Source organism: Alligator mississippiensis, chromosome 2 (genome assembly GCF_030867095.1).
Source record: "Alligator mississippiensis isolate rAllMis1 chromosome 2, rAllMis1, whole genome shotgun sequence".
NCBI lineage: Eukaryota > Metazoa > Chordata > Crocodylia > Alligatoridae > Alligator > Alligator mississippiensis.
Window position 1 is genome coordinate 202127960 of NC_081825.1, and position 14148 is coordinate 202142107.

General features: G+C 41.7%; 1 protein-coding gene across 4 annotated transcripts in view; it reads left to right on the forward strand.

Annotated features, from left to right (window-relative positions):
- FAR1 (fatty acyl-CoA reductase 1) overlaps positions 1-14148 on the forward strand; it is a 52644-nt gene that overhangs the window by 12280 nt on the left and 26216 nt on the right. For all 4 annotated transcript variants that reach the window (XM_019477126.2, XM_019477127.2, XM_019477128.2 and 1 more), the window contains exons 2-4: positions 5115-5309; positions 8395-8570; positions 11205-11384. In XM_019477126.2, the coding sequence (XP_019332671.1) occupies positions 5121-5309; positions 8395-8570; positions 11205-11384 (545 nt within the window). In that variant the 5' untranslated portion in view covers positions 5115-5120. The remainder of the gene's footprint in view (positions 1-5114; positions 5310-8394; positions 8571-11204; positions 11385-14148) is intronic.

The window sequence follows — 14148 nt, forward strand, 5'->3', positions numbered from 1 at the left end:
TATGTTTAAAGTTGCTACTTAGGCTCTTGCTCTGTGCCCTCGCCATTGAATTTGCTGTTCCCTGTTAGTGTTTGCCGTGCCTTTTGGTGGCACCTGGTAAACAGAAGGGCAGAACAAGGCAGAAGTTTGGAGCATCAGGGGATTGGCAGTGGCTGAGTTGCAAGTGCCACAAATTAAGCTTCAGACCCACCTCAAATGGGCAGAGGAAGGAGATTGCCACTCCTAAGCTCCTGCTCTGCTTTTTGCTCCTTTCCTAATATCTTGTGTGCTAGATGCAAAGGCTGTCTGTGGCATTTGTGCCACCACTTGTTGACTGCTGTGGTCCAGGAGTGGCTGGGGGAACCAGTCACAGCCAGAAATACCTTCTATTCCTGGAGTTGAGGTAGCTTTTTTTTTCTTACTGTGTAGAACTAAAAGGGGATTGGAGAGGCAAGAGGAGGTTGTTTTTTGGCCACTGGCATCATGTGTTAGATCTGGGAAGTATCTGTGGGAAGCCTATAATCTACATCTTTTTCCCTTCCCTGGAAGTGGAGTGGGTAAACTTCAGGTTGGGATTGCTAGCATTATTGGTTTCCTAGACAGTTGCTTGGAAATCAGAGTGTGGTGTACTATTGCTACTCTGGCAACAAAGTCAGCCAAACCTTGGAATGGTCAGCAACTCTTTGGGTTGCCAGCAGTTTTCTAGAAAAATGCTGGTGGGACAAGGGAAATGGTGACTCCCCTCCCCCCCCCCCCCCCCCCATATGAAATACATCTTAGTCACCATCTGATGAAGTAAGCATGGGCGCTCAAAGCTCCATCTCTGATTCAGTCGAGGGGAGATTTCTACCCTTATAAATGGATTTCAGACTAACATAGCTAACTACTTCTCTGACTAGTAAAGGACATCTGACACATGGCTTGAAGTGGACTTGGATCCAGAGGCTGACTTCAAAAGATCACAGTAGGGGCTGAGGCTAGGGTACATATTGCTCTTAGTCCTGTATCCAATTTATAAATAGTCTTTAGATGTTGGAGTAAAGAAATACCCAAACTTTTGACTTTGTGTCAGTATCAGCCCAGTTAGTGTGGGAGGAGGGTAAGGCAGGCAAGTCCCTTCAGGGTTGTTGCTATATCTGCATCTTTAGGCTAGGGACAGACATTACACACAAATTGACTTAAGTGATCAGAAACTGGTTTAAACCTGTAACGGAACAGATGTTCAGTGCACATAAACAAATTTGAAAATGGCTGAAACAGGTTTGAGATAAACCTGTTTGAATTTAGTATCAGACTTAACTGATTTGGGTCAAACCAGTTTATGTAGCGTCTGTCCCAGACCCTTTCCTGGTTTAACTTAAACCAGAGTCCCCCAGCATCCCAGATGCTTTGCAGCCCTGGGTGGGGCTCTTGGCTCCACAGCAGAGCTGGCCCTGCCTCTCTGGTCCCTGGCTGGAGCTGTGGTGCAGACTTGCAGGCATAGCAGGGTCTGCCTGGCTTCCCCCTGCCCCATACTACCCCCCACTCCCTGCTCAAGCAGGGATTTCCCCCCCTCCCCTCTCCCACAGCATGGACTGTAGCCAGCATGTGGTATGCTAGCTAATGCTGAGAGGTGTCTGTGTAAGGCAGATAAGGTATTGGCTGCTTAATCAACAGGTTAGCTGGTAATGTCTCTCCATTCCTTCCCTGGAAAAAAATGTTTAAGAGGAGCTTGAAATAATGAGAGGTTTTTGTTTTTATGGGGTGCTAAATGCTGTTATCAACTCCTTGCTTGGCTGGGCAGGAGCAATGAGGGGGGGAACCCCTCCCTAACAGGAGCATCCTGCAGGGGTCTGGCCATGCCCTCCTCAGCTCAGCCCTGTGGAAGGGAAGGGAGGGCTGCTCTAGTACCCCCTGACTTCTAGCCTGAGCCACTGCAGGAATGTGCTAGCATTTCTTGAGTTCAGAGGGGATGTCTGCACAGTTACAAACCAGTTTAGCCTATCCAGGTTGGACTAACCTGCAAAAATTGATCAGTGTAGGCTGAGGCTTTTTGAATGTCTGTCCCTAGCCTTTGGATCAAACAGATGCATGGGTTACATTCAGCATACAACTTGCATATACCTTCCTGTAACGTCCCCTGTGACTTCTCTAAAATCTGTGCTGTTAAATAGTTTTATAGTGGGTAATGTTTGGCCTAGCTAGGTAAGGATGGCATTGCATCTTTTCTTCCCCCTCAGGGAACAGGATGTCTCCCATAATGTGGGTCTAAAATAAAGCATTATGAACTCACTTTCTGTGCACAGGATACCTGGACATCTGAGATTGTGTTACACTTTTATTGCACAAATAGCTTTCAACTCCTGCTTTCTGCTGGTAGTGCTCACTTATGAACTGGGTCCCTTGCAGCCAGTGTTTCTAACTGAAATTAAGGGGAAGAATGGTGAAGGGACCTGAATCCTAAACTGGGCACTAAACTCCTGTCTGTGGGATTGGCCAGGAGTATTGTTTGGGGGTTTTGTTTTCATTTTGTTGGCTTTTTTTGTAAACCTAATCTCTTCTAATATTCTAACCTAATATAATAGCAGTGAAAATTAATTTTATGCTTCTTACTACTTCTATATTTTTGAAATCCTAAATTTAGTATTATGTAAACATTCATACCTCTAGATTGAGTATGTATTTATTTATCTAATTTAACACAACTCAGGTGTGCATTGTGTGGGAAGGTGGTGCATTTTTTTTTATTTGTGTGTTTTTGTTTTTGTTTTTTTTTTTAAAATGGTAAATTGCTTTTAGCACTTTTCATACTTGTTGCAGCTTTTTAAAACTGCAGGGGACATGGTTTTACCATAGCCTAAGGACAGATGGTCAAAAAGCCTGAGGCTGAATTGAATCAATCTTCACAAATTAGTCTAAACTGCATAGACTGAAACAGTAAGCGAATGAAGACGTTCACTTTTGATTGTGGAAATGCAGCCACATGCCTGCAGTGGTCCAGGCCAGAAGGGCATCTAGGACAAGTTCAATAAACTGACTTAACCTAAAATAAACTATACCTATCCTGGTTCATCTTAAACTGGTTGTGGTCATTTTGAAATTGGTTTATGTGTGTTGAACTTCTGTTGTGTTACAAATTTGAACTAGTTTGTGTAATTTCTGCCCATAGCCAAAGCATTGGTATATTGACGCACCAAGCATCATTCTAGAAAACGTTACAGTATTTTCTAAATTGGCTTGGAAGAAATGTTGAAGAAAAAATGATGATTGATTATTAAGTCTAATTGTTGCCTTAACTAAGTGAATCTCTAGAGAACTAAGGCAAACATAAGGAATTTGGTTACTGTGTCCTCCGAATTTCGAGCATCTTGAATCAAGTAGTAAGATGACACCTTAAAAATATGAGGAAAATAGTTTGCATCCCCTGAAAACGCCATGTAACTGTTTGTTCTCAAGGGTGTATTTGTTCTACACAGATAACTGGAATTTCTTATAGGCCTCTGAGTTAGCTTTCAAAGTAGCTAACACTTGGCACAAGATTCATCCTAATCTGTCAAACCTCTCTGGGTAATAGGTGGGCATCTTGCTCTTCTTGAGCTCTGTGCTGCTGCTGCTTCTGTCGGTACCCAAGCAAACTTGGGTATGTCTACACGAACTGCAGTTGTGTCTTTGACTACAGCGCAGGCAATCTGTGCTGCAGGCTGTCAGATTCACCAGCAGTAATGAAAGATGAATATTCATCAAATAGCTTTGATAAGCAAATCTATATCGCTCTGGGTTGTTTTGCAATCTTGTTTCTATTTGCTAATAAGAGTCTTTTTGTTATCAGTAGAGTAACTCCACCTAAACAAGCAGTAAGGCTGGCAAGTAGCTTTGTCCAGTCCTCTTTTTTTTTTTTTTTTTTTTTTTGTGCAACCAAGATAGAAAGTGACAGCTTTTTAAATCCATTTCAGAAGTATTTTTGAAGGAAAAATTAGTGCCTGCTCACCTGGCAAAGCATTTTAACTTAGACTCCCGATTTATACACGTGTTTTTTGTGGTGGTTGATAGGCTCTTGCTTCCTCTATCTGATTGTTCTGTATCTTTCAGAACACAAAGTAATTCTAAAAAATGCTGATGATTATTATAGTGTTTTTTAACTTTTGACCTCTTACTGCATGTCCACACTTGTCTAGACATGGCCTATGTGGTGCTGCAGACCTGTCTGCATCACCACACTGCACATGAAGGTGTTCCCCACATTTGCTACCTTGAATTATGTTGTTCTGTGTGTGTGGATTTTTTTGATCCCAAGAGGTCCTGGGGTAAAAAACAGGGCAGCACACATAGTGGCAGTATGCATCATCCAAAACCAGAGCCTGACCATCTGGAGCCATATTCCAGCTGCTGGCTAGGCTTCCTGCCCTGGGAGGCCCTCAGGACTCCAGGGCAGCCTCCCCTACCCCACCCACAATAACCTGCTGTGCACATGGCACAGGTATCCCCAGGGAGGGACAAACAGCAGCACAAGGTTTGCTGCTGCTTCTTGTCCCTGGGGATACAAACATCTGTGCTCATCTGGATGTGCCCTTTAACCCCAAATTTGTTCTACTTTGAAAATATATTCTTCTAGTGCAGTTATGCAAACCCAATTTTTTAATATTCATATAAAAGTAATACTTTAAAATTACCAGATATACTTATCTTTTTGGGGATCACTCTACTTTCTCGTTTTTGTCCTAGTTAGTTCTACAGTTCAATCACGTAGCTTAAAAGGAATGGCAAAGGAGGGATACCTTTTTGAACTGTGACCCAGCAGTGGGTCCCCTGGTCCCTTGTCTTCAGTGAGCACGTGTGAAGTATCCACATGTTCTAAAGGTGTAGTTGGCCCAAGTTTTAATTGCAGTATGTTGCTCTTTCCTTTGAAAAAAGAAAAAAAAAAGTCACCCTCTGCAAGTGGCTAGATGCTGCCCCCACCCCCCACACCTTGCAGTTTATCACAATCTGGTCTGTCTCTGACACCCCTGTGAGAAATAGCAGCATATCAGTAGAGGAAAAACTAACTTTGAACTCTGGCTCAACCGTTAGTTCTGTGTTCGTATCTACAGTTTACACTTCATGCAAGCTACTGAATGATAGTTAAACTTTTTAATGCATGTTAAACTCTCTTTCTTTAGATCATAATGGTATCCATCCCAGAATACTACGAAGGAAAGAATGTCCTCATCACAGGAGCTACTGGCTTCTTGGGAAAAGTGCTTCTGGAGAAGTTGCTACGGTCTTGTTCTAAAGTAAAAGCTGTTTATGTATTAGTGAGACGCAAGGCAGAACAGAATCCTCAAGAGCGAGTGGAAGAAATGATCAGCTGTAAGGTAAGTCTCTAAAAGATGGTACTAGGAAATGATAATATGGCCACTTCAGAAATGGTGGGAAAGTGTGAACCTCTTGTAACAACTTGTTACAACTCTTCAATTCTGCTAATGACTTTCTGGCCTCTGCAGCAAAATGCAGAGCCCCATCAAATTTGTATCATTTAAAATTGTGATAAGGGATATAACTTTAAATAGAAGAGCCACTGTCCATTGTGCATTTTTATCAAAGGTGTTGATTTTTAGGTTCAGAATTCTTCAATCAGGAGGGAAATACACTGGAGTGATTTGTCCTATGGATACAGTCCAGTAGCGAAATCCCTCTTCTAGAGAAGGGACTGCACTCTAGTATTTTCTTCATGTCTGTACTGCTTGAACTAACTGACTTGGCTACATCCTAAACCAATGTGGCCTTGGTTTGGATACAGTTAAAATTGCTTCTGTCAAGTAAAGCTTCTTGTTATAGCTTCATAGGTTTGAATTTGAACCCTGCTGTAGATTTCCACCAAAGGCTTTACCTTGTTCACACAGGTGCAACATAGGAAATTACGGTTAGAAGGAACCTCGGGAGGTTATCTAGGACCATCCCCAACTAGATGATCCCACCTGAGGCTTTTATCTTCCTGGATCTTAAAAACCTTCAAGGATAGAAATTCCACAACCTCTCTGGGAGTCTGTTCCAGTGCTTTACTATCCTCCTACCGAGTGTTTTTTTTTTTTTTTTTTTTTTTTTTTTTTTTTTTTTTTTTTTTCCTGACATCTAACCTAAACTTCCCTTGCTAGAACTTCAGACCCTTGTTCTGTTCTTGGTGGTGGAAAATGACAGTCTAGCTCCATCCTCTTTGGAACCACCCTTCAGGGAAGGTGGCTGTTTAAATCTCCCCATCCCTCAGTTTTCTCTTCTCTAGACTTGGTAAGCCCCAGTTCCCTGAGCCTGTCCTCATCAGTCATGTGCCCCAGCCCCATAACCACTTTTGTTGCCCTCCACTAGACTCTCTCTAATTTATTCACATCCTTTCTGTAATGGAGGGCCCAAAACTGAACACAGTACTCCAATTGTGGCCTCACCAGTGCTGAATAGAGGAGAATAGTCACTTCTCTTGATCTTCTGGCAATGCTCCTACTAATGCAGCCCAGTATGTTAGCCCTGTTATCTCGTATCCAGCTTATTGTCCACTGTAACCCCCAGGTCCTTTTCTGCAGAGCTGCTGCTTAGCCAGTTGATCCCCAGCCTGTACCAGTGCCTGGGATTGTTCCATCCAAAGTGCAGGACTTTACACTTGTCCTTTATTGAATTTCATGATTTTTTTTTTTTGCTCATAGAAAACATACTCATTCCCCAACCTGAATGACCAGGTATTAACAGTTAGTTGTGATGCTGTCCACCCATTGTTTGCTTCTCTTGTTGATAAAGAAAACTGGCATTCTGCTTGGGCAGAACTCTGACTTTGGAGCTGCTGGAATAAGCTATGCTGGCATTTCAGTAGTACAGTTGAAGCTGTGGAGCTCTAACCACCTCCATCTCCATCACAGACTTGTTACTAGCCATTCATGCCTCCATATAATCCTACTATGAGATCTGCATTTTAGAGTTTGAGTGGGTTTGTTTTCACCCCCCTGCCCTCTCTTAATCAGTGCTGTTTGTGTAACTGAAGTTTTGTCGAAACAAAACTGCAGGGGTGGGGGGCAGGAGGCTGTCTGCTCCTCATCTTACATTGGCATACAGGGCTGAAGAAGATATTTGTTGTAGCCATGTTGATCTAGAGGCATGAGCAGACAAAGCTCTTGGAGTAGAGGTCATCATCTCTTATTAGACCAACTAGATAGTTGCAAAAAAATTTGCAAGCTTTCGGGCCCAAACGCCCTTTGTCAGGCAAAGGAGAATAGAGTCTACAGATCAGTACAATCCTGGGATACTCTAGGGGATTTTTTTTCTGGGGGCTTCTCTTTCTGCTACACCCCTTGCCCTTACCACCATGTTGATGCTGTTTATTTGTTCAGATATAGGGGTCCCTGCTTGGAGTCTGCAGGGCTGGCTGATCCCTTCTCACAGGACTCGCATTTACAATAGTCCAAGCCTAAGGTCCTTAGTCCACTTCTGTTCCTATTCAAGGACCGCCACAAAATACAATGTCCTGTCTTTTGGCCTATCCCACCACCCTCATTGACAGGTAAATTTTTGACAGGCTTAGTCCAGTGTCCCTTAAGACTAGGTTACAGTCCAATAAAGGCATCACTGAGGATGCATTTTCACTACAAGAGCAGTCAAACAAAAAATCTATGTTCAACTCATTAAGGACACTGTTGGTACCCTTGTTAGCACTCTCCCTGAGATGCTCAAAGGACCAGACTGCACTTAAACCCCCCACAACAATAGAAAGAAAAAAATAATCTGGACTTGCTCAGCTAGGTTTTCAGGTTGTCCCCATTGTTCCCCACTTGCTCCTCCTTCTCCTGGTCACAGAGCCCATCTCTTCAGGCTTGTGTTGCAGCCCTTTTTGTCTGCTGCTGGGTTGGGCTGGCTCACAGGTGACTGGTGTGGTGCCAGCTGTTCTATCTCTATCTCCCAACTGTTGGTAACACTCTGCTCTGCTGGGATGGCTGCTTCTGGTCCCAGCTGCCCTGGAGCTTCCTTGCTTCCGATCTTCTCTGTTCCCACCTGTAATGTGCCAGCTCAAAAGAGCCAATGCTGGGTTTCCTCCTTCAATCCGGAGGAAATGCCATTTAGAGAAGCATCAACACAGCAGTATCCAGGCATGCGGGGCCAGAGCCCTCGGGTAAGTCAGTCTCCTGATCTGCCACAGCCCCTGCTGGCTCGTATTCTTTCTTTGCTCCCTCACACGGTCTAACAAAAGATATCGCCTCTACCCCAAGACAAGGGCCTTCCCCCCCGCTTCAGGGAAAGTTTGGAGGCCAGGGGGAACCTTATCGTATGTATTTACCTGAATACAGGATTATTTCATTTTCATTACACCACTGCATATACTTAACGAGTAACATACAAAGCTGTGCCATGTTTAAGTAGAAGAGACTTGTCTGTCTTTTTACATATGCTGAAGTAGAAATCTAACTGCTTGTCTCTTGACAGCTCTTTGACAGGTTGAGAGAAGAACAACCAGACTTTAAAACAAAAATAATAGCAGTTACTAGTGAACTTACACAGCCTGAACTGGACCTTAGTGAGCAGGACAAAGAAACTCTCATAGACTGCATTAATATTGTATTCCATTGTGCAGCTACAGTCAGATTCAATGAAACATTAAGGTGAGCGTAAACCCTTGTCTCAAACTGAAGCTATTATATTGGATTGCTACATTGGTCTTTAAAGGGACACCATTTAACTCTTCCATAAAATATTGCAAGCAAGGAAATTCTATTGAAGCACTCATGTCTCAAACTATAAAAGTGAAAACTTGCCATTTTTAGCTGGGGGGGAAGGAGAGGGGGAACTATTTTTCTTTCTTTTCTTTGCTGGTCATCAGGTCCTTATGACTAAGTGTAGCATTGAAATACTTATTTTAAAGCTGGGATATGTTTAAAAAAAACAAACCAAAATGTCATCAGCTGAAGCAAATCTTCCCTTCTCTCTGAAGGAAGAGAGATGGCTGGTTACTGTGTGATTCAGTCAGACTGAATCTGAAAGCAGTCACATCCACACATTAACCTCCCAATCTACTTCTTTCTTCTTCAAAACTTAGCACTAAACCTCAAATCAGTAGAAGAGGCTAGGGGTAGATGGAGATGACCAGAGCAGGGTGCATGGCTTGGGGCAAATTGGCCTGTGTGGGGCCCCACCCTTGGATGCAAGAAGCCAACAGTGGATTTGAGGGTGGTGGAGGAGGGGGTGCTGAGCAGTGGTGGATTCAGTGGCTGGGGGGAGGGTGCTGAGCGGCCAAATGTCAGGCCAGCGGCAGTGTGGGGTTGCTGCGGCCACTCCACCTGGCTCCGTGGGGGGGGCCCTAAAGCGTGGGGCGGTTGCCTGATTCTGCCCCCCACAGGATAGCCCTGGGGGTAGATCTGTAGGAAGGCTTTCAGCTGTGAGGCTCAGCATATGCCCAAGATGATAAAGCAAGGCTGTTGGGGGAGCTGCAGGGGATAGTTTTTTTTCTAATTGGACCAACGGTCTAGTTTTGGAGAGACTAAAACAACTAACACTTACAGAAAAACTACATATTTTGATCAGCCTGGTTTTTGGTGGGTTTTTTTTTTTTTTTTCCTTCTCCTCCCCCTCATCATTTTGCACTGATCTTGTTTGCAGGGTCAGTCTGTAATTGGGCCTCCTGCAGTCTTGACCTTGTATTTTTCTTGCAAGTACAAAAGTTAGATATTTTTTTGGATATATTTAACCTTTTGGTCCTTTCTTTGGTTACTTGAAGCTCCTGAAGCTGTTGTAAGGGCAACAGTATTTCTAAGTTTTAGATTGTAATTGCCATATGTACTCAAATCCAAGATGACTTTTTTAAATTTTAAGTTGCCTGCCCAGTAACTAAATTCTATACATGGAAAATTTATAACAACTTAAATTTATTTGGTGGGGTGTTGTCTTAAATTTGCCCTGCCCCCCCCTCATGGAGGGAGGGGAGGGGGAAGGACTCTTCTCATGGCTCTGGCTCCAGACCTGCTCTGGCTTGGGGTATGGAACATGTGGACATACCATCTCCTGCCCACCCATATAGTAGTAGCGGTGGCTCTAACCGTGGCTCCAGGTCTGGGGCCAGAGCTATTGCCATTTGTGCCCTGTCTTGAGTGGGTCTGGAGCCAGAGCTCCTGTGGGGTGGGCAAAGGCAGCAGCTTCAGTTCAGACTCTGTCCCCAAACTCACACCACAGTTTATTGGTGCTGCAGCAGCTGACTTCCTCACAGCTTGTACTGAATTCAAGACAAGGAGCTTTTTCCTTAAACTTTTCCACAACCTGAGGTTTCAAGTTAAACTTGGAGTGAGATTCTGATAATTTTTACTCTCCTGTGTTCCATTTCTTAGTGGGACTACTTTCTAAAGTGGATGAGCCTTGCAGAAAAGGGCACAGATGAGTACCAGTGCAGCACACTTCTGTTCCGGGTAGGGGAAGCGAGGACATGACTAAGTCCCATAGGGAGTCATCAATTAAAAAAAACAAAAACAAAAAAACTGACTTGGATTCTCTGTCTTGCCTACCTCTCTCCAGCACCTAAGCATTTTGAATGATTTGTACAAATTGTTTAGCTATTAATGAAAAGCAGGGACAAATTTCTATGTAGGCATCTTATTTCAGAACTATTTTCCAGTTCTCACATTAGAAGCTACTGTTCATGCATTCAGCTTTTTCTGCTATAAGATTTTCCTTGCTCCTTCAGACTTTTTTTTTTTTTTTTATGCTCTCTTAAGTAGTATAATATCAAGAAACAACTGACACCTAAATCCAGTTTCTGTTTTTAGAGCTTTCCTATCAATGTATTGATAAGAACTGATCTCTTGTGTGGCTTGGGCTGACCACCTGAAGTGGGAAGGCCTATAAGTAATCTCTGGCTAAAATGTTACATCAGATACTTTGAGGTCACACAGGAAAAAGAGCACAAGGTGGTCTGTAAAGTATATTTGACTACTTTGGTGTGATTATAAGGATGAAACTACATGGTAACTAGTCTTTCTTCTATTCCTACATTTTTATACAAATGGAATAAAGTTGTTATGGAGGAGTTAAGCTGAGTATTGACTAGCTTCCAGACAGACTGTGGAATACTTTTCTAAAGAAAGTTTTGGAAGCTTGGGACATCTAAAAATAGGACAAGCTGTTGGAAAATGTTGCTGTAATTCCTTCTTGGTGGAGATATGAATGTGTCCAAACTGAACTCCTCATATCAGCTTACTGTTCTGGCAAGCTCACTGTTGCTCACCTAGCTTTTTCTTTTTTCCTGACAGAGATTCTGTTAAATTAAATGTAATTGGAACACAACAGCTCATCCACCTGGCTCAGCAAATGAAGAAGCTAGAAGTATTCATGCATTTTTCAACTGCATATGCATATTGCAATCAAAAGCATATTGAAGAAATCGTCTATCCACCTCCAGTTGACCCCAAGAAACTGATAGATTCTTTAGAGTATGTAACTTCTTTTTTCTGGTATTTCACTAATCTGCACCCACTTTCTATACTTGCAAAGACAATACATGCTCTGTTTCTTTAGACTATTTGCTAATCTTTGCTACACAACTTTGTCATCTTATTCCCTCCTATTTAAACAGTGGTGAAACTGTATAGAAAAATGTGACAGTCAACCTAATTCTACTTCTGACTAATGGTGGTGTTTCTGGACCTATAATACTAAAGTCTTCCTAATCTTTTGGTAACTCTTTGAACTACCCCTCATTTTTAAAAACAGTCTGTACCCTGCGCACTACTCTGTGCTGCTTTCTTGATTTAAAAATTTAACTGAATGGTTATTTGCAGGACGGGAGAATAAGTAGCTGATATTTTGGCTGTTGAATAAGAGCACATTTACTAGTATGAAGTGACATTAATAAGTAAATCATTTGGTAAAGAGTTGAGGTAAGAATCATCTTGTTGGCTCTTTTACATTTAAAGAAAAGTGTTAGTCTTCTGTCTTTGACAAAGATGCATTAAACTCATTGTAACTAAAGACATGGAAGCAAAATACCCTCAAACATGGTAAGATGCAGAGAAGCCCTACGTTGAGGCAGTAGTCTTGTACTAGCTTATTTTACAAATGTATTAAATTGATTTAATTTACCCAAATTGTTTTCTTGGTGGTTGCATAGGAAAGAGGGGTTTGTTTGTTTGTTTGTTTGCTTGTTTATTTTTAGAATGACTTGAGACCATGGAAACTTAGACTTCATCTATACTTTTTAAAGTTGTCCATACCCCTGTCAGGCTGTTCTTATTTAAAAGAAAATGAGAGAGAGAACTTGCAAATTTTTAACTTGGACTTGACAACTGAGTTCAACTGTAAGTCTGTATAAAAAATCTTTTTGCTGCCTGCTAGTCTTGGAATGCTCAAAATTGTGGATTTTGGCTGCAGCAAGACGAGTTGCAGATTTTGATGCAGGGAATCTTACTTGCTCTTTGCATCGGAACCCTTGGGTGTCAGTAACTTAATTCCATTGGTCACTGTCTGTCTGGTTCCCTTGAAACATCCAGAGCTGACCAGCTTTAGAGCCCTCTCCTGATTTGTGAAAATAATACGCTTCCTGCCCAACTGCTGTCTCTCTTGATTTTAAAATTGAATTTACCCTTCGTTTTATTTCCAATCTGATCTAAAATGCTGTGGGATTAGGGAGAATAAGGAAGATTTGCAAGAGGCTTTGCTTTTCCTGATGGATATTAACAGTGCAGGAGCTGAAATTGGCCAGCACCTTTTAAGATGCTCATTTGGCCAACAATTCCCAAAGACAACAGCGAATTGGTGGGAAGCTTTGTAGGTGGAGTTGGCATGCCAATTGAAATATGAAGTTATCAGCAGGGATCCTGGTTTTCTCTGATTAAAAACAACCCCCCCCCCCCCATTTTTGTGTTAAAGTAACCCAAAATCCTCCTCCAATGTTGTTTTTTCTAACCCCAAAATCGAGGATCTTTTTTTAAATTGGAGAAAACCAGGATCCCTGGTTATCAGACTACCTTCAAGTAAGGGAACAATGGGTTTGATATCTTCATAAAATACCTTTTTGTAAAAGCTTCATAAAAAACAGACTGACCAGTCTTTTAAGGATGGTAATCAAAGGCACATCATTTAGGTGAAATAACTTAAAGTTTTCATGAAGTTATTCAATTGCTAAAATTATTTAAAAAATTAGAGGAAGTGAGTCTCTCCATGCATTTTCACTGTTTTCCCTAGGCAACAAGTTATAAAACCTTGAAGTTGACAATATAATTTTAGACACTTGGATACTGCAACTGCCATTAAAACTAGGAAATGTTTTTTCTGGGGGGTGGATTTAAAGTGTCATCTGTTGCTTTCCTGAAGTATTCCCACAAGTGGAGGAACAATATGTGAAAACAAGACTGATCCATATATATGGCATAACATAACTGAAAGATTACAAAAAGTTTCTAGTTTGTAGAAGGGGTGTGTCTACAATAATTAAATAAAAAAAAAAAAAAAAAGCTTCTATCAGTATTGTCTTTTTTAAGGTGATCCTACTCTGCTCTCATTCCTGGCTTAATTACCAAAACCTTAGTGAGATGTTTGGGGAGGTGTATGGTTAACCTGCATAAACAATTTCTAAAAGACTGTCACTATTGCTTCTATAAGCAGGGTATTGCAAATACTATAATGTAGATTGTATTTTAACAGAAGGGCATCTGCTATTTTGCTTTTCCTTTGAAGGAACAGGAAACATGGAAATTCCTAGTTAATTGAAACTATCTGAAGGTATTAATGAACATTATAGTTAAGTGGGCTAGTCCATATCTTGTTTTAAACATTAAAGGTCATGGGATCAGAGCTCAGATAAGCATGAGGTTAAATGAAGAAATAAGACTGTAGCTTCTGTTGTCAACTTGATCCAGGCTTCTAATTACCTGGACAACAAAAGTTTAGGAACTTGCTGAGGAAAGCTGTTTGCATACAGTGTTAAGACTTCCAGCTGACTTTAGATTGACATTATTAACCATCTCTCTCTCTCTCTCTCTCTCTCGTAGCTTAATCATGAAGATAGAAATTTTATCCTCATTTGATCCCAGAAAAGAAACCTAAACTAAAACTTACAGATGCCTATTTTTTATGCAGGGACACTGGTGCTAATAGTTGATCCTAATTTCAGTTATTGGGTATCAGTTCTGTAGGAATCTTCATACAGAAGATCTAATACTGCATGGTGTAGGGTGGTGGAGAGAAGGAGATGCATTT